Consider the following 25259-nt stretch of genomic DNA (forward strand, 5'->3'; position numbering starts at 1 on the left):
GAAATACTTTTTCTAGAAAATAGTAATGGTTTTTTGGGGGTTTTTTTTTTTACAAGTTGTGTATGGGACGGTGGTGATTCTTTAAACACTAAAGATGTGGGAAGTCTTTCTCGTTGGTAAGCAAATGCTCGCAGTGTTTATGAATACTAAGTTTGGCTCGAAGACTGGATGATGATAGCCGTGGCGTGTATTCAAGGCCGGAGAGCTGCTCGGAATTTAAGGGAAGTGAATTTTTGTTGTGAATGAATGACCCTAGCCAGACTCAAACAACTTTTCAGCCCTCCTCTGTGTATTTATTCAGACACATGAAAGGCTCTGGTGATTAATCAACTTGGACTTCATGTTGTGCACTGTGCTGCACGACACCACTTGACGTTTTTCCTGTCGGATAACTCAAAGCCGCAAATGCAGGATCTAAAAACAGCAGGCCGGCGATTAACACGACCACGTACAGCATTAAAAATGCTCGTCCTCCTGTGAAACGGTCACTTTTTCTCACTGGATGCCACTACTCCCATCTGCTGCCCTTTTGTCTCGGCCATTTTGTGTGCATCCTGCCCACCGTTTCAATATAATTCATTTAGTGGATGATTGATGGCTGTACAGGCTGATTTTCATTATGGGCCTACTGTGTAGGATAGAATAGGCCAGATGGGTGAAATCACAGGAGCACCATACTGTAGCAAACATAATCAACCATTTCTAATCCACCAGTGAGCTAGAAAGAGATTCTCAGAGGGGACGTTCTGTTTAATGGAAAGCAAACGGAGTTGAGGAGGGGAAAAGGCAAAAAAAGATAAAAATTGGAGATAAGACCAGAAGGTATTTCTGAGTGCAACTGCTGGTTTCTGGTATTTGTTAGAGGTGCCGTAGTTATACCAGTATGAAGCTAGCTTTGCAACATGCCAGTAATGCTCTGTATTTAAATTCATATCCAACTACTGGCCAGCCTGTTTGGGGAGAGAGTAAAAAAGCTTTCTTTTTCTGCTGCTACAGTTTCCAGGTTTCCCTTAAACGCATCAGATTCAGGGAGTCATGAGGTTACCACTCTGAAAACAGGACGGCGTGTGTGTGTGTGTTTAAAACATGGCTTGGTGCGTTGCAGTTTTCTCAATGGTACTTAAGGTTTTGTCAAGTTTGTTGAGTTTTTGTTTTGTTTTTTAATCAAAAATTGCTCAAATGAGTCTTCTGATAGTAAAGGTTAACCCTAGGCCTGTTCGATATGACAATATATATATTGGATGATGATATGAAAACATCTATCGTTTCATATTATGCTATCATTTTTTTTCATGGTGTCACAAAATAAACTGTTTACAGCAATATTTTATATCGTTTTGATGGTCACTGGAGTGGCTGTATTAATTTCTTAAAGTTCTCTCTTTCTCTTATATTTAAAATAACCACGCTATGGACAGAATAGCGACTGTTTTTACGTGTTGTTATTAGCAACAATGACAGTAAACCCAGTGTGTGGCTCTGCCGTCTGCTTGTTTATTTTCCACATAAACATTTCACAATAAAGCTGAAGATCCTGTTGAGATTTTTCAAAATAAACATGATGACAAACAGAAAGACCAGTCAAAACAAATCGAGGACCTTATTCCTAAACGAGGGGCTCCCTCTGTAGCATGGACATGGGTTGGTTATGAAAAGTCTGACACGGACCATAAAACTGTACTCTGCAAATTACGCGAGGAAACCGCCCCACCTCAGACTCGAACACGACAAACCTCTGCTACCACCTACACAAGATTCACGTGAAAGAGTGTGGAGAGAGTTTACGGAGAAGCAAAAAAGAGCCGCCAGGTGCTCCAAATAAACCTCAGACTCAAACGTTAGAACAGGCTTTTCCCCGCAGCACACCACCTAATAAATACTCACAAAGAAAATGGTGGCTGTCTAATAATATATAATTTCATATATAGTTTCATGCATCGGTCAAAACACTCGACTCCAGGTACACGACGCCCAGCTGAAAACACTTCACACAAGTGGAGCTGCCCGATTCACAGAATTTACAGAAAATGTAATATTTTTGTGATTTATATCGTTGTCGGGATGATAAATGTCTTATATCAGGATATGAGACTTTGGTCATATCGCACAGCCCCAGTTAACACTGGGAAACACTGGTAACAGCGAACACTTCCCCGAAGGACTTGAGACTCAGCACTTACTTGGGTTCTTAGCGATGCACTTGTCTGGTTGCAGTTGCCAAGAAAGACAAAGAAAAGATGCATCAACAACAACACAGATTTGTCACATTGTTAGTAAGATGTAAGAGCAGAAATGTCATTTGCTTTTATTTTTAATTGTTGCTCACAGATGCAAACATGGCAAAGAGGAAAGTTCAAATGAGATGCAAAGGCACAGTTGTGTCTTTAGGAAAGTTTCACTTTCAGGTTCAGTTGCAAAGTTATAAATCCAGAATAATTTGTTTTCTTCCTCATGTTCAAAGTTCAAGCCAAGCTTGGTTATATCATGTTGTATTCTAGGTTCAAATAAATAAACTGTATAACACAAGAAATTATGTGGCCTGGCTTTGCAGCTTAGCCACAAAGATAATGCCAGTGCTGTAATCTTTCTCCTGACTTAAACTGTTTATTGAAACATCAAAATAACATATCAGATGAAATCTCCCCATATGTAAATATAGTGTTCTGACATTTCCACCATATCAGCCCACTGAGGTGAATCAGATGTTTATTTCCTCAAGGCTGGACTCGACCTTGAAGCCGTTGGCTGCAAAAGATATGAAGGCAAACGGAGAAAAGAGATTCAGAGCCGTATGTGTGGATCGCGGAGCTGCAAACAAAAACGAACAAAATGTACTTTGACGTGCCACTGCGTGCGCTGGTTGTACAAAAACACAGATGCTAATATAATAGCAGCTATAATGAGAACAGTAAAACATGGAACTGCTGCCATCGAGTGTGAGGAAATCATCTGCAAAGCAGTTCTGGCCACACACGCGCGCTGCGTGTGGGGCGGGTGATTTTCACGCACCAGCCAAACGACCCGAAAAGACACCACAGCTGCCCAAAAGCTGCTCTAATCAGCCAAGAAACTGCTATTTTATTGCATGTCTCACTTGAACAGAGGGATGGTCCATATGCATCACAACCCATATCGGTCCGAATTTAGGTAAATGCAACATTAGCTACAGTAACGCTTTTTCACTGTTTTATTGGGCTTTTTAGAATTGACCAGATTTTTAATAGTAATCTAAAACATGGTCTGTGTGTTAGCTTTGGCTTAACAATTAACAGCACTGCAGACTTTCCATCTATCATGATGAGAGGAGTGACGGGAACAGTTTAATTACACTGTAACAAATTAGTCCACACTAATGGTCATAATTTGTTACAGGGGATTTTGCTATGCCAATATATCATTCAGCTCTTGCAATATTATTTCTTCGTATACTCTGTTTCTTTTTCATTCACTGTTATGTAAGCTGTTCATGAATCAATCATCTTAAACAGAAAAGGCACGGCTCTGAAAAATTGTCTGTGGCAAGTTATCTCCCAAAGCTCCAATTCTCAACATATGAGGTCCAAGGATGAAAACTAATGCCTGGGTCAGCCTCGCCGCCTCTGCTGAAGTATCCCGTACACAGTCTGACCACAGGGACAGTGGAGGGAGGAACCCCTGGTTAGCCCCTTTATAACAAGCTGTCATAGGACCTAATGAGCTCCCTGATTACCTTCCCCAGGGAGCATGTAAAACCTATGTGCTCTGTAAAATAACCATTCCTGTCTTTACCCCAGTGGACAGGCTAGGCATGCATATGATCCTGCAGAGTTTGATTTGGAGACTTTCACCTTTTAACTCATCAAGTTCAGGTTTTGGGCTGCATCAGATAGCAACCTGTAATGCTGAAAAACAAAGCTAGTGTAGAAATGGTAAAAATGGCATTTTCTGGAGTGGAAAAGCGGGTCAAACCCAGAGACTGTCATGTTAAAGTTAACAGAACATGGCACCAACTTTACACCATGAAAAGCATGTTTGTAGCCTGGTTCCACTACAGATAGTTACCCTTTTATGGTGGGCGAATCCAAGGGGAAAAATGAAGTGTGCTGTAACTGACAGGTGTTCAGCTGTCGGCAGTGGCTGTCTGCTAGACATCACCTTTGCTAATTCGAGTCTGAACTGGACCTCTTGACTGTGTTTGACCTGTTGCAGCCTTTTGGAGCATTTTAATACATGATAAATAATATGTCACACTGTGCAGTACAGTCCATTCAAGAAATTTGTGCATTAGTTGTGATGAGTTAAAGTTGAGTACTTTATTAGCTTATTATTTAGCACCAGGGGTGCAGCTTGCTACCCAGGCTTGTTAGCACCACTTGATAAGCACTCTCTGACCTAAATATGGTGACTTTTGTTTTTGATTTCGAAACCTCAAGAGAAGAAAAAACAGACTTCAGAAACCAGTTACCTGGGCGACCGTTTCTGCAACGCGTCGTCAGTAATAAACCTCAAAATTCTCAGCAGCCCGGCCATATTAGTGGTTTTAATCTGAATGTGATTAGTACTGACAAACTCGGGGAAGTGGTAATACACGGCATGAGTGGGGCTGTACTTGTTTAGTGTCTTTACAGAGTTCAGAGCAAACAAGCAGATTTTGCCAAATGATGGGTGGCATGTACTGTAAACTGACTGGTTCCCGCCAGCCCTGTTCAGCTTGCATGTGTTTGTGTGTGGTCATGGCTCCAGCGGATTGGCAAGCTGGGCCTGTATACACTGCTGCATTCTTTGGGCTGTTCCTTTATCTTGATGATGAATAGGGATGAGTCCCCAAATTCTCAGATGTGATGGGTCAGTTGCACTCGTTCTCTAAACTCACACACTCGTAATAAACGCTGCTGTCATACAGACTGATTACCCACTAGACACGCTGCAGTCTCCAAAGCCCTGAGTGGGTTTTGTTGAAGGGAATGTACACATACACAGAACTGTGTGCAGCAGCGAGGATCCCTTGCTAGATCGATTTCACTATGTCATCATTTGAAAAAGCCCCAGTGGGTGTCCCCAATCCACCCCCTCACCCTGAACTAGATCCTCTCACCTTTCAGCTGTCCTCAATGGGCCCTGGGAATTTCTTGCCACGGCATGGTTAGCCCTATTACAAGGAACCCTGTGGGCAGCATGAAAGCACGCATCCTTACTCGTGCACAAACACGTAAATGACTCCATCATAAATCACAAGGAGGTATGAAAGGGAAACTGGAAATGACAAGCTCTCTCAAGTGATCTGATTCTGAGCAATTGTTTGAGCGGCTCTGTATTTGCTGACAGAAACACTGAGATTGTTTCTGCATGCTGTTGTTTTGCACAAAAGTTCAATCCTGCTGTGTGCAGCAGAAAACAAGTCGTTTTTTATTTGGTGTCAGCGACACACTCCCAAAAAACAGTTTGAATTTTTAGACCAGAATCTAAACCTTCCTGTTTAGCTGTTTGTTTCCATCCTGCAGTCAAAGCTTTCATGGAGCACAGAGTTGGAAATAACACCCAGCTTTAAGCCATTAAGCTGCATCAGGTCTTTCTCACTGCTGCTGTTTCAGCTGCTCCCTTTAGGGGTCACCACAGTGAATCACCTGCGTCAATCTCATCATATCTCGAGCATCCTGTTCTGACACACCAACTTTCTGCACATCCTCTTTCTTTACATCCGTAAACCTCCTCTGAGGTCTTCAAACCATCTCAGCCTTGCTTCTCTAACCTTGTCTTCTCTGCTGTACTCATTTCTCATACTGTCCATTCTGCTCACTCTTAATTTGATCATCTTCAGCTCAGCCTTCCATCTTTTTGTTAGCGCCGCTGTCTTCAAACCATACATCACAGCAGATCTCTCAACCAATCTTTTCATTCACTCTTGCTGCTATCCTTCTCTCACAAGTCACCCCTGACGCTAATCTCCACCCACTCCACCTTGCCTGCACTCTCTTCCTCACCTCTCTTGTGCACTGCCTGTTGCTTTGGATGGTTGACCTAAGGTAATTCAGCTCATAAACCTTGGCTACTGTTACTGCGTTCATGCTAACCTTTCCCTATCATTCACACATATGTAGTCTGTCTCCGATCTACTGACTTTGACTCCTTTTCTCTCCAGTCCATCCCTCCACCTCTCCATGCTCTCACTACAGATCACATAAACATCATACTCCACAAAGACTCTTGCCTGACCTCATCTGTAAGCCTGTCAATTACCATTGCAAACATCAGAGCAGATCCCTGATGTAGTCCCACCTCTACCTTTAAACCCATATGTTACTCTCACGGTCCTCATACATGTGCAGCACCAGCCTTACATGCTTTTCTGCCACTCCTGACTTGCTCATTCAGTACCACAGCTCCTGTCTTGGTGATCTATCATATGCTTTCTTTAGATCCACAGACACAATAACTTCTCTATACGTCTCCATCAGTACTCTCAAAGCAAACATCACATCTGTAGTGCTCTTTCTCAGTATAAAGCCATACCACTGCTCACTGATCACTACCTCTCTTCTTAACCCAGCTTCAGCAGCTCTTTGCCATAGCTTCATGGCATTGCTGATCCCAGGCCTGGATAAATGGGGAGTAAACTGGCTTGTGACCCCCTGTTGCTGGATTCTCACAATTTTCATCTTCTTTTACAATATTCTCAGCTCTCTACGTTCCAATTTTGATTTTCTGTTTGTGTCTAGAGATCAGAAGGCGGGTCAGAAGAAGAAATAAGGGGGTTGATGCTTGCATATTTGAAAGCCAGCTTACAGGAAAAATTTCTTCCCTACACAAAGGCCACAAGCAGCACTCATATATACACATACCCTGTGAACCCTGAGGAGAAACTTAATGCAGCTTCTACCAGGAAGGGCCAGACTGGTTTATGAATATTGATAGTCTGGCTGGCTGAGCGCTGGGTCAGCTGTAGGGCTGTATGCGTTCAGCCTTACAAACTGTCTGAATGTGTTTAACACCTCATTACAGAGACAGTGTGAAGCTGCAGTCGCCCAGCACTGGTGGCTCTGCACTGCTGCCAAGCACACACTTAGCTCAAGTGTTGTTGGTGCACACTGGCAGAGATTTGGCTTGAGTGAATATCCATGCAGGTAGAGTTTGGAATTCTTCAGTGTTGGCTTGCAGGAGGCATACATTATAAAGAACCAGCCATGTTCCTCATCAGAATACAAAGCAACCACATATGGGCTTCCTCAGGAGGGACATATTTATACCTACTGCGCTCATTTCCAGCACGATATATTTGTCTACAGATGGTCCTAGAGCAGTTTTGCATGATTTGCAGTTCAGTAATAATCCTTTCTTACCCTATACTACGTCTTGGTGCAGTCCCTCGTCCTCTGAAACAAGCTGTTCGCTCCCTTTCCTATTAAGCCTACTTTCTTCTGCTTGGCTGCCCCTTGCAGAAAGAAGATTTGAACACCAGGTGGAGTGACGGTTTCTGTGCCCACAGGTGTCTTTATGTTTCTGACATGACTATATTAGGAATATTCTTTCTCAATGATGTCATACAGAGCCAGGTGTAGACAGGAGGGTCGACTGTATGTCGCACAAAACAAGACCATAAACATCAGAAGTTAAATCGCTCACGCCAGCCTCCACAGTGATGAAGATCACTGGGAGCGAGACTGTAACGTCACCCATCACTCTCTCGTATTCGCTTATATCCGCTTGCTGTACGCCGCGTACTTTCTAATCATAAGGAAAACAATAAAAGGAACACATACAAATGCAGGCTCATGCTTTTTCTCCTCCACACGTACTCAAACATACAGCCATGTAATTTGACATCAGTGTTTTTCACACACTCATGAACACAGGCCAAGTAATCGGATTTTAAAGATAGCATTTTGTTACGCTGCCTAACTGAGAAGGAAAACATATATTATGCTGTACAAAGGCTTTAACCTTATATTTATTCCGTGCTTATATCTGATTCATGATTTCTGCTTTATTGTTTTTAAAGCTCTGGGATTGATGTGAGGTGGGAAAGGGTTTTGAATTTTTGTAGCATTTAGCAGCCAGCCCCACTTTGCTGACATTGCTGTGCTTTCTCTTTTTTGGGTCTAAATCTGTTGGTGTTATTGATCTTGGCCTAACGATTCAAACCCAGTTCCACCATCTCTTGGTCAGAACCCCGATGTTTACCTTGATCCATGAATGGGATCTCTGTGTTGTTCTCGTAGGTTTTGGACCGTTCCATCATCAGCTGGGTTTTGAGGTGTCACCCTTGTCTCCGACTCCCCCACTATGAACTGTATTTGATAAAACCTCCCTCTGATACTGTCAGAGCTGTTGATTCTGGTGCTCCCCTAACAGACACGGGCCATTTGAGACCAGAACACACACATGCAAAAACACACTGCAAGATTGATGCAAAACACTTCAGTCCATCATACACATACTGTACCCTTCATGCCATACAGTGTGCACATTATTCTGGCAGCTGTTGACATTGAAGGGGATTTATGTCGAGTGGCCCTTTTTGTTTCAGTGCCTTTATGCCTCTACTTACTATTAATCAAGCTTTACAGGAGCCACGCTTGGTGTTTGTCTGGGTTTCTCATATTTGAAGATCTTTTACTGCCAAACTTATTTTTGCTGTTTAATCTTTTCAAACTACAACTTGTGTTCACACCATCCACCTGCCAGCTGGGGTGACAGTACCACATCATCCTGACAAGTTGTGCAGAATTTAGCAGATCAGCTCCATCAACGCTGTTACGGGTCCTAATCTGGCTTCAGATGGATATCCTTACAGTTACCACTGGTCTCTGTGTTGTGGGCTGAGAGACGAGTGTGCAGCAATCCTCTACAAAGCCTCACTGCTCTCCTGTTGGTTATACAATGAAACTTATGTCTTTGGGTAAATAATGCATATAAATATAATTTGGGGAATTTTTATCGTGTACCATATTTTTCAGACCATAAAGCACACCGGATTATAAGCGAAACAAAACACTCAGATAAGTCAAACTTTACTCAACTCATTCTTCTTGCTTCCTCCACTTCCGTACCATTGATTCATTAATGTTGAATTCTCTTGCATTTGTCCCTAACCATCGGGAACCCTCATGTTAACTTTTAACGAGTGGTTAGCGTTCATCCTCCAGCTTCACTGTGTTTATGCTATGCTAACATAGCTGTGTCGCTAGCGATCACGTAGCACATCATTATATACCAGCTAGCCCAACTTCAGTAACCCTACAAACGTCACTGCTGTTTAGTTTTCTGTCTTCATTTATGTTGGAAGTGATAGCAGAGCTGTACGTTTGACTGTTTCAGAAATCTCTCAGTCAGAACATGCTATGTCATGTTTAGGTGGAAGCTAGCGAGCTAACTTCCTGCTAACTTCTAACTCTGTTAAATATAATAAATCCTGTTTTCATGGATGCCTGGATGTTAAACTTAATTGTTACACCCGGTAAAGCAGCAACGCTGATCATTTTATTAAAGATGAAAGAATTTAGACAGTTTTTAACTCTCAGTGATGCCGCAGTGTTCGTTTGACTTTGGGACCTGAAGCAGACGGAGTTTAGGACCCAGATTACTCCGCGAGGCTCCTGACTACGGTAGCCGTAATGCTCCAACAATCCATCCAGCGGTGCGGCTTCGTAGCTTACCAAAGTCGTACTAAAACATTAAGACAGATTTTTGAGCGCCGTGTGCCACATAAAATCGGTCAGTGAGCACAACCAGAATTCATACATAAGGCGCACTGTCGCACTGTTTTGAGATTTTTTGTGCAGAAAATACGGTACTCTTTAGTTGTGCTTTGTAACCACAATCACTTCACACATCATGCCTTTTAGTCATACAACAAAATCATTTAAGAGAGCCCCACAAAAGCACCGGATTGTGAAACCTAAATGTTAGGTGTGGCTACTGTGCCACTACAGCAAAGTTTACCACAAGAAAAAAAAAACTTTCTTGTGTGGACGTTTCTGAAGGCCTGCTGACGACCTTGAAAACATCTGTCTCTTCTTTTACTGTAAACAGGTAAATCTAACCTTTGACCTCAGAGGCCTCAACATTTATTTCTCCTTAATTCCTTTTTCAGTTAGGCCACTTATCCATTAAGTGCTCATATATCAACGAGCTGCATCTGAGTGCATCCTGAGTGAGTGGACTGTCATAGTCATGTGCGCTTCATCTCTTCACCACAGAAGTGTTTAAAAAAGAAATTTGAGTGGTTGCTGTGGCACCCAAGTGGAAACAAAACAGATGTGAGCCGGTGTAGGCAGTGTGTATGTGATAGAGGGGCCTCTGAGATATAAGCTAGACGTGTGGCATGATGCTCCTCTGCTGTTCAGTGATATAGGTTAAATAAACTCCCTGGGACAACTGATGGCTTGCTGTGACATCACTCAACTGTTGGAAGAGATATTTCTGGCACGAGTGCTGGAGGTTCAAGGTGGCCTTGAAACTTTTTCTTTTTTTTAAATGTAAGATTTGATTGTATCATCATGAAATAAAGTGCCGTGGCTAAAAGGAGGGGACTGTTCAAGGCCAAATTTAGAAGTCAGCCTACTAAAGAGAGAGAGAGAGAGATCATGGGAAAATGTAATGGGCTTTCTAATGTCCTGTCTTTGCCCCATTTCATCCAGATGTTTCAGTAACGTGTTTGTTGTTTCTTGCCACCCGCATCTCATCTCCTGTCTTTCCACACACTTTACATATTAGCGCACATGCCTGTTATCAGGGAAGACTGCCCACTCGGTGTCCAGATGAGTAATAGTCTGAAGGGGAGAATAGTACTGTGTCATGGCGAAAGAATGTAGACTTCTTCTGTAGGTAATATTTCTATCTCCTGTAAACATGGAGACTGTGCACATGTGTCAGAGTTAAATGCGGCGGTGCCGGCCCACCATACGCTTCGTGTAAGGTTACATGTACAACGTGGTAGGTTGTCAGGAGTTAATGACACAGCATGTGGCTCCCTTGTCTTGCAGCTGAGATATCAACATGGACTGACCACCCCAGACCTGCAGCAGACACTACCCAACCTGAAGAACTTCCTGGAACATGGGCTGATGGTGCGATGGTAAGAATGACGCAGACACTTTGTACAGTGGGTGCTAAAGATGATTCAAAAATCTGCTCTGTGGAGGAGACACATGCAGCTTCACACGCAAGCTGTGTTTAGCTAAATTCATTGTATAGACCATATTCCAAGTTGATAGTTTGTAAAGTTTACTAAGCACAGCAAGTGGACATGGTGCTACGGTCTCAAACACGCTAACTTTGGAGTAGACGTTTTTGCTGGAGATGTGCTAACAACGCGCACATTTCTAAACACACAAGCTGCCGATTTACATCAGTAATGACAAGCACACTTTTCAAATGAGCTGAACTATTAGAAGAATCCGTACATTGTGACAAACAGACAAAGTCTTCCGTCTGACACTTTTCAACACTCTGACTTACAAACACTTTTGTCCCTGTTAGTGATTTCAACCATGAAATGGGCTAAAGTAGGCTAATAGTAGCACTGCTGCCAAAAACAAACAGACTCTTTAACACTTTTGAATTGGTCAGCTAATCAGCAATAGTGCCATTCATGTTTTGTATCTTGAACCAGTGGTCCCCAACCCCCGGGCCATGAGTCGTTTGGTCCCAGGCCACAAGAGTTAAGGCTTGGGTGTGAAATTTATGGTTTTCAGGGTTTTTATCGTTTTTATCATTAACTCAGCTTCCCTGAATAAATCTTCTTTTTTTGGTACCGGTACTGTTTTTATTTTGTTGTATTTATCCGCGACACCTTAAAGGCCAGTCCGTGAAAATATTGTCGGACATAAACCAGTCTGTGGCACAAAAAAGTTTGGGGACCGCTGTCTTAAACAACAGATTAATAGAGAATATACAGCGCAGTAGTCAGAACATTAGTAGGAAATGAAAATAAAGATTTGGTGCAGCCATTCATTATTGACTGACACTAAACATTGCGCTTGGTTTGTCACGTAGGCTGTTATTTACAAAAGACTTTCAAAGTGCGCGCTGCTAAAAGAACACACTGTTTTAAGTTATGATGATGTAACGTCCCTGCACATCATCATTCCCCTACATCTAAAAAAAAAGAGGAGTGGGTAATGAGTTTTGCAGCAGCTACTTTGTCTAGTGGAATGCTTAGATCTCTGCTCCAGTCTTATGGCCTGTGAGTAACCCTTTACTAAAACCTGGGAGTTGGTCTCCATCAGACTTCAGCTCCACTTCCCTATAAAAGACAAAGCTGTCTTTGATCTCCTCTCCCAGGGTCAGCAAAGGGGAAAATGTGTATTACACACATTAATTGAATAATCTTTTGTTTTGAAAGGAAAGAAGCCATGAAAAGCTCGAGCTCTCAACTCTGTCCCACCCCCAAAAAATCTTCACGGGAAGTGGAAGAGCCCAAAGATAGATGAGATGAAAGCTTGGGTCTGCTAACCCTGAAGCTGTGTGTGCGTGTGCGCGAGCGCGTGGAAGGTTTTAAAGAAAGTGGAAGTCTTCTGCAGCGGTTTTCCACAGCCACGCTCTTGTGTGACAACGAGACCACAGTGACAGAGATGAGAGTTGCTCTGTACTGACTCAGAAGCCATCAGCTGAGTGAAAGAAACTGCTGTTCCCATCATTTTGAGCAGCACTGAGCCACAAACACATGTTACAGATTTATCTGTCATTAGCACTGTCAGAAGATATAGAGCTTCAGCTATGTTGCCACAGCGATTAGATGGTTCGGCATTTGGAGAAAATACGTACGAACTAGATTGATGTTCACTTTCGTTTCTGTAGAGTAAATATGAAGCAGCCAGCAGCTGATTAGTTTATTTTAGCACAAAGACTGGAAGCGCACTCTGTCTGCCTACAGGCACCTCTGAAGACTAATAATTGATGGCGTGCCACAACACTAAGTCGTCTTTAAACCCTGTCGTACTTATTGAGCAAAACTATTTTAGTTAAGTTTTGATATTTTGCCATTTAGCTACTCAATACAGCACAGTACAACAGGAAATTGTAACAGATATTAGACATAAAGAAGATGAAGAAGAAAGTTTAGGACAATAGTTGTAGAGTCACACAAAGGTAACAATTTTCTTTTAATAAGTATATGTGTGTATGTTCAAATGAAACCCACAATGGTATGCTGTCCATGTTTATGTTCTGGGACTCAACTTCACTGGATCTATGTTGGTGTGGGTTCTCAGCCATCCAGGTCATGGTTATCTGCGAGTTTCAGAGACGAGTTTGATGACGTTTCATCCGAGAAGCTTCTTCAGTTCAAAGACCAAATCAGAAATTTACACTGGATCCAGATGAAACCATAGAGCCCTTTGATGTGGTCTCACACTTCACCTACATACCTAAAACTGAGGCAGTGGAGACGGTCAGAAAATGACTAGAGCAAGACAGTGCCTTAGAGAACAGAATTAGCTTTACCCCCAATCAGATTTGCACACTTTAGACCTCTGCCTTACAACCAAATATTATAAATATTCAATTTTAATTTTTCAATTCAATTCAGTTTTATTTATACAGCGCCAAATTGCAACAAAAGTCGCCTCAAGGCACTTTTTATATTGTAAGGTAGACCCTAGAGAAAACCTCAACACTCATATGACCCCCTATGAGCAAGCACTTTGGCGACAGTGGGAAGGAAAAACTCCCTTTTAACAGGAAGAAACCTCCGGCAGAACCAGGCTCAGGGAGGGGCGGGGCCATCTGCTGCGACCGGTTGGGGTGAGAGAAGGAAGACAGGATGAAGGACATGCCATTGAAATACAATGAAGGTTTCTACAGACAAAAACATGAATGTGCTATGGGCTCCCCAGTGTCACCCACTGTAGCAAACCTTGTGGAAGTGGAAAGTAAGGCTCTTTGCTGTTTTAAAGGAACAGTACCTAATCACTGGTACGGATACGTTGATGACAAATCAAAACCCAAGAAATAGAATCCTTCACTGTTCACATCAACTCAGTGAATAGTACAAAGAATAATAGTTTGCCATTTCTGGACTGTGCTGTGTACATTGAGGAGAATGGAAACCTCAATGCTGAAGTTTATCGGAAGCCCACACACGCAGACCAGTATCGACTCTTTGACTCCCACCACCCTCTGGAACACAGACTTGGAGTAATCAGGACCCTGCAACACCGGGCAGAAAATGTCCCCTCTGAGGCAGAAGGGAAAGAAGAGGAACACACGCATGTAAAGAAACCTCTTTAAACATGTGGTTATCCCAACTGGGCTTTCATCCAATCAGCAGAGATGCACAGTAAAGAAGGTCAGACACCAGCTAGGGTGAGCAGAATGGACGGAACAACATTTCGTCACTCTTTCGAGGATGCCAATGTTCACATTTTGGACAGAGAAACCAAATAAAAGACGTAGATTCTGTTCGTCTGGACATAGTGTTTGTGTTTGCATAGTTGAAACTAGCACCGCTGGTGAACAGCCGGCTGTGAGACAGTTTCTTGGTCAGAAACTGTCTCACAGTGGTTTCCCCTGAAACCTCTGTTGATAATGACCCACACCTGTTTTCACACATTGACTTATATGATGAGGCACATGATCAATAGTGGGTCGGGGACCCTCTTAAGGAGCAACTCCCACCAGGGCTTAAATACCTTGGACTCTCCACCGAGCTCTTAGAACTGAAGAAGCTTCTCAGATGGGAGCTGAAACGTCTTTGAGAAACCTAAAGAGGTCCACTTTTCTTTCCAAGCTCCTTAGATTTCCACTGGATTTACATTTCACAAAAATCTTTTTAGTTTCTTAGTTTCTGTCTTTGGATTTTCTGCCTCTGCTCTGACTAGGGCTGTTCGATATAACGATATATATCGGATGACGATATAAAAACGTCTATCGTTTCATTTTACGCTATCGTTTGTTTCGTGGTGTCGCAAAATAAACTGTTTACGGCAACATTTTTTCATTATTTTGATGGTCACTGTAGTGGCTATATTAATTTCCTTAAGTTCTCTCTTTCTCTTATATTTAATATAACCACACTACAGACGGACAAGCGCTTGTTTTTATGTGTTGTCGTTAGCAACAACGACGGTAAAACCACCTCGTGTCCGCTTGTTTATTTTCCACATAAACCTTTCACAATAAAGCTCAAGATCCTGTTGAGACTTTTCAAAATAAACTGAATCACGTGAAAGATGCAGAGTATTTACGGATGAGAAGCAAAAAAAAGAGCCGCCAGGTGCTAAAAAAATAAACCTTAGACTCAAACGTTAGAACAGGCTTTTCCCCGCAGCACGCTGTGTAATAAATACTCACAAAGAAAACGGCGGCCGTTACAACTTATGTCTAAAAATGTATCGTTTCATGCATCAGTTAAAACACTCGACTCCAGGTACGACGCCCAGCTGGAAACACTTCAGACAAGTCAAGCTGCCCGACATTCACAGAATTTACAGAAAATGTTACATTTTTGTGATTTATATCGTTATCGGACGATAGATGTCTTAATATCGGGATATGAGATTTTGGTCATATCGCACAGCCCTAGCTCTGACTTTCACAAATAGAACCACAGCCTCCTCTTTCCATTGTGGAATGAATAAAAACTAATTCTAGGCCTCCCCAAAAAAATCGTTCCTAAACTAGATTCATTCTTTAATCATTCCATTAGGTCTTCCACCTAAATTAAGCTCCCCCGGCTAGATAAATGGTTGCTTAAGTAGCTTTTGTAGCCTACTGTTACTCTAACCTGCAGTAACTCACAGGAAAAAAGAAAATCTTAAAATAGCAAAAAGAAGCTTAGTAATAATGTATATGCCCACTGTCTTTGCTCAAAGTGTCGTCATAAGACACGCGGTCCAGTATTTCACTGATGTAATGTTGCTTATGTAACTTCTATAAATGGAGCAGCCCCGTGTTTTTTGGATTCGCCCAGATGAAAGTCCAGCCTGATACAGAGCTCTGTTGATGAAAGAATCCTCTGTAAAGTGGTGTGAATGAACAAATCTCTCAACTTCTGACTGCTGCTTGAAAAAAGAAACTATCCGCCTTTATTGCTCCTTGTACACCAACCGAAACAGCCTGTTCTGAGCAAGAAGAGTAATGTACGTACATTTATGTTTTCAACATTTTATTTGTTCATTTGTGTTACTTAGTAAGTTGACCAACACATTTTGTCTAAAAGTACAGCTTCACTGTAACCAGGAAATATTCTAGAGTCTCTGGGATGGTGTAAGACGGATATGCATGTTAGACGCAGTGTTGCGCTGCTTTCTATCCACGTCAGTTCCGGTTCTTCTTCCTGTCGGGTTAAAAAGGCTGAATTCAGATAGAATTCCTGGAGCTGGGACTTATGAAATATGGATGTTTTTAAGAGGCTACATGACTGCAGGTAATTTTGCTATATAGCCTGTGAGAAGCAGGCTAATCAGCTGCCTGTCTGCCTCTTTGCCACCTTTTTCTTCCTTCCACACATCCAAACAAGAATGATGTGGTGAAGGCTATGACACAGGGAACTGTTTCCAGAACAGATTTGGAAACATTTCCCTCCTACATATAGAAATAATTCATACCCACACCACGGGTGCATAGTGGGTTCATCTTGGATATTTTATACAGACCGAATGGAAAAGCAGAGTGCGTGTAAGAATCTATAAGAGCGTATGTCATTTTTATACAGTGGGCTTCGTGATGCTCATCTGGGAAACTGCTGATCATATCTTAATAGATTTCCAAACAGTTCTCTCTCAGAAACACATCATAACATGTCAGAGTATATACAATGCAGCCCTGGTGAAAAATGAGCAGTATAGTTTTTTTCTTTTTCTTTTTTCTCCTCTAATCTCGCTGAAGGATGAGAAACAGTGGGAAAATGGTGAATCTATTATCGAGAGGCATATAGAGACAGCACCAGAAACCAGTTCTTTGTAAACTACACAGTCTGTCGACATCAAAGCAAACACGTTCAACATGGTCCCATTTGCCGCTCCGCATCCGCTGAGGGCCTGGCAGAAGTTCACAGGGTCCTAATCCCACTCCGGTGCCTGGAAGCAGGGCTACGTACACGTGTGTGGGGGGAGCAAGGTGTGGCAGGGCGCCTAGCCATGCACATTCAGCGCCACAGCTGGTGGATGTGAATCTTCCCCAAAACCCCACAGTGACTGAAGTTAGCAAAAGGATTTGTGTTGCATGAAGTACACCGAGGGTTGTAATATTTAGACAGCTGCGCTCCTGTCAGTGCAAAAAAAGGAAGAGAAATTCTTGAGTTATACACCAAAAATAAGCATTTGTAAGGGACGTTAAGCTTGACAGGTTGTCTGTGGAATTGCTGTATTTTCAATAATTCTGAAAGAACTCTAGAACATTTCCTTTTTCATGTTCATGGGATTTAGTGTAAATACACATTTAGTCTCCAAGCATCCATTCCTCCTCATTTGGGAATATATTTTCTCTTTCTCTCACCTTTTTTAAAAAGTTGTGATACCATTTTGTTTAGTTTTTTTAATATCTTACATTCTGACAATATGTAAGATAAATATAAATACCCCTCCCCACCCCGCGTGGTCGTCTGTGTCCCAAACACCTGAGTTTGACAGCCACTGACCCAACCCAGGCTTTCTATGCATCTTAAGTGGGGTTTGTACACGGCTCGTCATAAATAGTAGAGAGTACTGACTTTTTGAGGGGACTAGATCGCAGGAAGATGGTAGCAACATGCATACTGCATACACACTGTGTATACATACATACTGTATATCAGTGTTGCAGATTGTCTTTGTAATTTCCGTAGCACATCAGCACCATTGAGTAGTGCGAGGATGTTCCCAGCTTTTGCTCCACATGCTGTGCTGTGGTCAGTCTCTGTCTTCAAAGGCCAGACAGTCAATAAGAGCCACTCTAATAAAGCAAAAAGAAAACTTAGCTTCCACCATACCACGTATCACGTTTTTAGTAATGTTTACTTTAGTCGTTTCACAGGGATTTCCCTAAACCACATCAAACGCACAAGTCTTATCTGCTGTTGTTAGCTTTGGCCCAAAACCTGTGACGCCATAGCAGCATTTGGATATGATCGGGGGCGTGTTGTGAAGCCTGTCAGGGGATTAGACAGTAAAAAGGCTTGACTCACCAAATTCCTGAATCGCCTTGAAATGTGCCAGGTTTGACAACAGCAGTGGAAAGGAAGAGAGAAGGCAAAACGCTTAGGAGGAAAGACAGCTATTTCTGGCTTGGCAAGTCGAGTTTTCGGCTTGATGATTTAGACAGAGGCCTGTTAGTAGCCTTTATAATGTGTAGTTTGTTTGAGGCCGGGGCCCAGTGAGACTTAAATGTCTCCTGTAGGTGAGCAGCTTGTGCTAACTGTGGAGCTGCACAGCATACATTAGGGAGCAACAGGTCTTCTTCCAGTCGGCGTGAAATGTCAAGCTCCTCTTATGAGTCCAAGCTGCACAGAAAGTTTGAGAGCTCAAGCCTAGATTACAGCATCTCATCTTCATAAGTGGTGTACACGTGCAGGCCAATACTCTATATAAATATACTGTATATGTATATTGTGTCAAAAAAGAGGAAAAGATGGTGTCATTGGTGTTTATACTGTATGTAAAACGATAACAGTGTTGTATATACGTTCCAGTAGTGCATTCAGTTGGCAGCTTGCTGTGATCCTCCACGTGCTGCAGACTACCGAGAATATTGTAAACAATGGAGTCAAAGCTGCATTATGTAATGACAGCATTTCTAAATTACCACCAGCATCATCTTCACAATTATTGGAAAAAGCCCAAAAAAGGATGTGATCTGACTTTGAATATGTTTAAACAGAAGTAAAGGAGCTCAGAGAGCAGCTGAAAAAACCCATCTGAGGCGTGGAAGAATATCTGTGCGTCACCCACAATTAGTAACTCACCTGACGTTCTCTTACAAAACTGTTGAATTTCAGGTTAACTGTGGTTCTGATATTTTTATATAGTAACTCTAAATGGAAGTACTATAAAGCAGAATTTTGGTTTACTGCAAAGCAAAGGTAGTTTACTTCTTACCTGAGTACATCGTCATATACTACAGACCTAGAGATCAGTGTCTACTATCCAAACGGACAATAACACCCCATTCCTGGAAATTCCTTCCACCCTCTGTGCATAGACAGCAGGGTTTAGGGTTTTTAGAGAGCATCTAAACTCTGTTTCCCGCCCGTGAGTATCAGTAATAGATACGAATTCATAGACACAACTTCCTTCCAAGTCTTATCTATGTTTGTGATTGGTCAGATGCTCCTAACACCACTCCTTCTATGTGAAAACACTCATAATAAGCTCTGGATTTATTTAACAAGACATATAGTTACCCTGTGCTGCTTGATATAAGCACTTGGCATTATTTAAATGTGACCACTTTAAGTTCCGCCTTTTCCAGACAACTTTAGGAAGTGTTTTCATGACATGATTAATCGACACACATTCTCACATATGGTCATACATATTTAACCTAATTGCCAGTATTAAATAGCACGAAATAGCTATAACAGTTAAAATGTTTCACGAAAAAGAAAAATGTATTCCTGCTCGTAGATTCTCTTGGCTGGCTTCCTCCCCGACACACCCAGTCTCCTCTGTTGCTAATACTCTGCCGCACAATTTGACACAAGTAATGACAGTAATAGGAGCCTAACCTTGAAACTGAGTGGAACAAAGTAACACGGTCCAAACACAAAATTCCTCATTCTGTAAAAGACTGTATGGTGACCGTGTGATTTTATGCCAGTGTCAATAATGCATTGTTCTCTGGCATAGATGAAATCGGAGCAGATGAGTTAAATGGTGAGCCAGCTGGAGGGAGGACTGGAAGAAAATAAGCGATTCTAATTAAAGTCAGAGGCTTCTAATCAGCCACTGCCGAACAGACATCAATCGGTCAAACTAGAAAACATAGTAATCGTTTACTAGCTTGTTATAAATGATGCGTGGAAATCTTCAGATTTTTACTCGGTCTTCTTCGGTTTCCAAATGTGCATTACATTTCAGTCTGAACAACATTTTCCAATTACTTAAATGGAAAATGACTTCTCACGGCATCTGCCTTTATGCGTTTCCACTGATTCAGGTTTTGAATCTTTTTTTGAACTGGCTTCCAAGGAGGCCATGATGGTTCCATTTGGAAAGTTACAGATAAGTGTTTGAGATGGCAAATCATTCAGCTTCTCGCTCTGTTCCTTCTTCTTATTGATGTTTCCAGAAAATTAGGTGGTAAAGAGCACATTGTTTCCAATTTGCCCAAATACGCTTTGCCTCAGGACTGACCATGTGCCTGTTGGAGGAGAGCAGTTGTAGCAGATGATGTGTTTTGGTTGACCTGTACTGCCAAGTAAAGCAGAGCCTAGCTCCTGTCAACCACACTTGGGAGGAACTCTTTCAGTGCATAGCGTCATTACCTCTTCCCTTTATTGTTTTTTGAACCTGGCCTTGTTCGACGATCCAACGTGTACATCTCCACGTAAGCCTCCAGTTAGCTTAAATGTGAGCCATGAGGGACAGTATGTACAGGTTGTTACAATAAGCAGTTTCATACTGGAGCTTCAGACTGTGAATGTTTCTCATTTACTGCATCACAGGCACTTTGAAGTTTGACACGTTTCTCTTAAAACTAGGCGAGCTTCTCCACTCTGCTTAGTGAGTCCCTGTCAGGACCACCCTGGCAGGATGCCTGAGAGGGTCAGACCCAAGGTCCTTTTTACAAGCTGTCATGGGTTTGGTGGTGAAACTGTCCATCAGACCTTTGGGTAACACACGTGTCAACCAGTGCTGTCATTACTGATGTCAAATGTTACAAAGAAGACTTCCTCGGTGAGTGTCAGTGACAGGAAAACTTTTATAAGGACGTCTGTTACGACTGCATGTCTGACTGATCAGAGATTTGACCTCGATTCACAGTTAGGCCCTGCTTCACCTTTAACCCCGGCTGTTCTGCACCAGAATGGTCATTTTAAGCAGAGTATTCCAATGAATTATACGTGGCCTTGCTATCGGAAATAAGCGGCGAGGCGCCCGTTTAAATAGATTTATGGCTCCAGGTTATGGGCGGGGCGATCCGAAGACTGTTATCTGTGATGGAAGAAAATGTCTGACATACTTGGGTCGGCGCCTGCTGTGCTTTTTCCAGCAAGCAGAAGTTGAATGTATAGTGCTCTCACAGAGCGCACAAATGTTTTCTGAGTGGTGTGAGGTGAAGCGATCTACAAAGAGCTGCAGCTGCTGCTGGACCAGGGGAAAGTCTTCTTAGGATTTCCCACTTTCTTCTGTTGGCTGCAGAATTGATCTTTGATCTGTTACAAATACGAACAATATGTTATAACAGATTTGAACAAACGGTGTCAGTGTAAAACCGTCTTTTGACATTGAAAAATACTGTTTGGATTTATTAAAGAGGAGCAATAATAAAAGTTCAGGACTTAAAGTTGTGGTGTCATTTGATTCTTCCATAACTATATGCTTTACTTGCAGCGTTGCTCACCTCATCATCAGGTCAGCTCATTCATAATCCTCTGCTTTGGGAGATTGCACTGGTCATTGTTGAATTGACCTGGCTGCATATATGTTAAGAAATTGTGCGTTGTTAGTTGATGGCCTGCAGATGTTCTCATTTACAATATCACATTTATGCGACAGCCTCTTCACTCTAAAAAGGTACAGTACATAGAGTCATGGTCATTCTTTTTCCAGGTTTCCTAGAACGGACTCTGCTTGTAAAAATAGGCTGCAATTTTTCAACGAGGTCAGGCCCTTCCACAAGCTTAATGTTGGCCTTTTTCACTTATCTGAAGGTGACAGTTTCTTCCAGAGCATAGAAAAGTGGTGACACAATCTTGGAATCAGCAGTTGTTTAGAAAAAGAGGCCTTTCCAACTTGTGCAAATCATTCACTCTTCTTAGATCTCCTGATCTTGGTCAATCCAAATCCCTTAGATGCTGGCAAGGAGAAACTGCAAATCAGTCATGATCACTGAAAACAGGTTGAGAGGCCTTGGTATTGGTTAAATTGGCTTTGGTTAAATGGTTGAACCTTCAGGACAAGTTCTAAAAAGATTTAAGTGAGTGCATGTGTAGGCCTTTTGACCGTGTATGGATCAGAGAAAATGAATCCAAACTCAAGCAGTTGTTGTCATTAAAGGTGTACAGCGTACAATTATTCCTCCCTGCAAAAAGATCAGTTCAAAGAAGTCGTTACCATGACATTCACGCCAATGATGAGTGCATGTAAACCTCTGAGCACAGCTCTATATGTTATCTTTAATTTGGTACCGTCATATAGAGAGGCACTTTGTTATCGTTGCTTTTTAAATGTCTTTACTTATTCGATATCTCTCTTTACTCCTTACAGTGACCGACATCACGTCTCTAGCTCCATCCCAGTGCCCACCAAGTCCCACCTCGGTGTGTCTGCAGCTTCCGAGCTGGCCTATCCCTGCCACACCAGCTCCCCAGACCGAGGCCTGAGGAACAGGGCGAGTTCAGAGGCTGAAGCAGAGCTTAAATACAAGCCAGCAACCCCTCCACCCAGCTACAATACAGCCATCAGTGAGGGAAAGTCCCAGGTTGGCCTGGCACCACCTTCGCCTTCACCGTCACCATCACCCACACACCTGTCATCCTCCCTTGATCCAAGCAAGGCCCCACTTGACCTCTCCACGAATACGGAAACCAATGTGGAGGAAGAGCAGAAGGAAGAGAAGCAGGAGGCTAGAGGCACAGCGGGGGAGGCAGAAGGACGTAAAACCGCTGAACGAGAGAGCGAACAACATAAAGAGAACAACAGTGATGACATGGGGGAGAACCCGTCCAGCAGCTCAGTGGCACCAAACTCTTCTGCAGTGCAGGACACTGATGAAGAAACGATGCCCGCTGCCCAGCACGCAGGTGCCATGAATGGCTCTTTAGTATTAGAACAGGCGCCCATCAGCCTGGTCCCAGAGCTGCGCTGCTCAGTGGAACAAGCCGAGGAGATCATGGGCACAGAGGCCACTGGTTTAGGTCTGGGGATGGGGTTGGGATTAGCAGATGAAGCCCGGCTGGATGACTACCGTTGCATCCCTGTAGACCATGCCGTGGCTGTGGAGTGTGATGAACAAGTGCTGGGAGAGCTGGACATGGCTGGCTTCGAGGAGTTTTCCAGGCGAATCTATGCACTGAATGAGAACATGTCCAGTTTTCGTCGGCCACGCAAGAACTCTGAGAAGTAAGTCACAGGACCCGAGGAGAGACGAAGGAAGGAAGAAACTTGCACAGATGCTTTTGGAAAAAATGCGACGCAGGGCGTGCGAGGCTTAGAGGACATGTGTGGCTCTTGCTTCTTAACCATAGCATAAAAACATCGTAGGAGCTCTACTGGAAAAACAACCAATTTGCACTTATTGTAAACATTTCCATAATAAACTTTTAAATAAGAAGCAGTTGAAAGTGCAAGTACTGGGACAACAAGCGGTGCTCTTACTGTTCATGCAAACTTTAATATATTTTACAAACCGATTGAAAACAGTGTTAAGACCTTTTGGATTCATAGAAGGATTGAGGCTCAGTTTAAGTAATCCCCCCTCTGTTGTTCCAGTAAACGGGACCATAAAATAACGCTCAGCCTTCACCTTGCCTCGTTTTAGATCCACAGCCAGAGTGCAGCTCAGTACCTCCACAGCTCCCTCCTGATCACTCTGCTACTCTGTTGAATTAGTGCGGTTTTTCTTTTTGAGAGTCGGATGTCCCAGTAATTCCACCTTTGACTGTACAAGCAAATGTTAAAATGCTTCCCGAGCCTTCATTCAGGGTGTATGACAGTGGGCACTTGAGGAGGGATTACTTGGAAGTAAGTGTGTGAGTGTGCACACACCTCACATCAGCATGTCACCATAGTCACACAATCACAGTTGGAGTAATCCCACCAATGACCCCAAGGACACGGCAGTATTCTGCTACCACAGAGCGAGGTGGGCGCTGGAACCCGTAGCCCAGTCAGAGACTTGTTAACTGTGACACGCTGCATCTCCTCTGCTTCGACAGCCTGACCCACTCGTCATTCTCCTCACGGGCTCGAGTTTCTCCTTCAGGTCTTAAATGAGGATCTTAAGAGTGGCAGGTTGAAGCGCTCAGATCTTGGCAGGGATACGGTGTCTTTTTTTTCTCAGCTTTTACCTTTTAAGTTTATCATACTCCATCGGCATAAATTTAATGACATGTCCACTGATTCTTACATTCAGTAGACCAAAACCTGTCATTGCGTGTCCGTCGTCTGTTGGAATGTCACTCAGGCTCTTCTAACTGTTAATAACGAGTGTCTCAATCCCACCGTCTGTGATTTAGCGTCTCCCTGCTCCCAATGCTTTCTTGCACTGGTATTCAGTTTTTGCATTATTTATGTCTGTCAGCAACTGTGTGTGCAAAGAAATCAATATTTAGTTTGAATTCACTCACGAATGTTGTCAAATGTAGTAGACTGATGTCATAACCAGTATCCGGGTCCAGACTTGGACAGCTGCTTTGCACCGCTGGCCTTGATGAAGATGGACTTTCCACTGGCAGCGCACGTCGTGTTTCCGATGCAGTACCGTGTTTGCTGATTGTTGGGATTTATTGTATTTAAAACTGAAAGATGAACCATATTAGATCATTTCCATAACCATACAGTTCAGTAAGTGACCATGTACATATACTTTTGTATGGAGATTTTTTGGGGTGTTATTAAAGACTTGCGGTCCAATGGCATGGGTGTATGTATCCCATTTAAGAGTCGTCTCTTTGCATTTGTTTGGAATAGTTCCTATCAAAAGTAGAAACACCAGTAATTCTGTCTCAAGCATCTCATTCACACACAGAAGCATTCACACTTCAATGGAAGTGTTTGGAGAAACTGGAGCCACCAACTTTCCAGTTGCACGACTGCCCTGAGCTAACATGGGAATGCTAAGAGATTCCAGAGATTGTCCATCCATTCAAAATCCCCATACATGCATGAAGCGATTTGTAATAATCCCTTTGCAGCTGACACTGGACACTAGTGGGCATACAACTGACTGACATGATCTTGGTTTTCCTCGTCCACATCTAAGCACAGAAACTGAGTTTTTGAACATTTTCTCCCTGGAGGTGTTTTTCTCTGCTTGCAGTGACCTCAAACACAGTTCACATGTAGACAAAAGGCCAACATGCACAAAGCTATGTTTACCACAATACCCGTGTAGGTGCTGACAGGGTGTAATTATTTACCATAGCAGCATGTAGAGGTCAGTGGGTTTCCTTCACTCCCACTGCTAGTTGCTTCAGAGTG

General features: G+C 42.8%; 1 protein-coding gene across 1 annotated transcript in view; it reads left to right on the forward strand.

Annotated features, from left to right (window-relative positions):
• uvrag (UV radiation resistance associated gene) overlaps positions 1-24719 on the forward strand; it is a 90351-nt gene extending 65632 nt beyond the window's left edge. Inside the window, exons 14-15 of the mRNA XM_031740215.2 lie at positions 10962-11053; positions 22326-24719. Of these exons, the coding sequence (XP_031596075.1) occupies positions 10962-11053; positions 22326-23184 (951 nt within the window). The 3' untranslated portion in view covers positions 23185-24719. The remainder of the gene's footprint in view (positions 1-10961; positions 11054-22325) is intronic.
• The last annotated feature ends 540 nt before the right edge of the window (positions 24720-25259 follow it).

The sequence above is a fragment of the Oreochromis aureus genome, linkage group 10, assembly GCF_013358895.1.
Source record: "Oreochromis aureus strain Israel breed Guangdong linkage group 10, ZZ_aureus, whole genome shotgun sequence".
NCBI classification, from domain to species: Eukaryota; Metazoa; Chordata; class Actinopteri; order Cichliformes; family Cichlidae; genus Oreochromis; species Oreochromis aureus.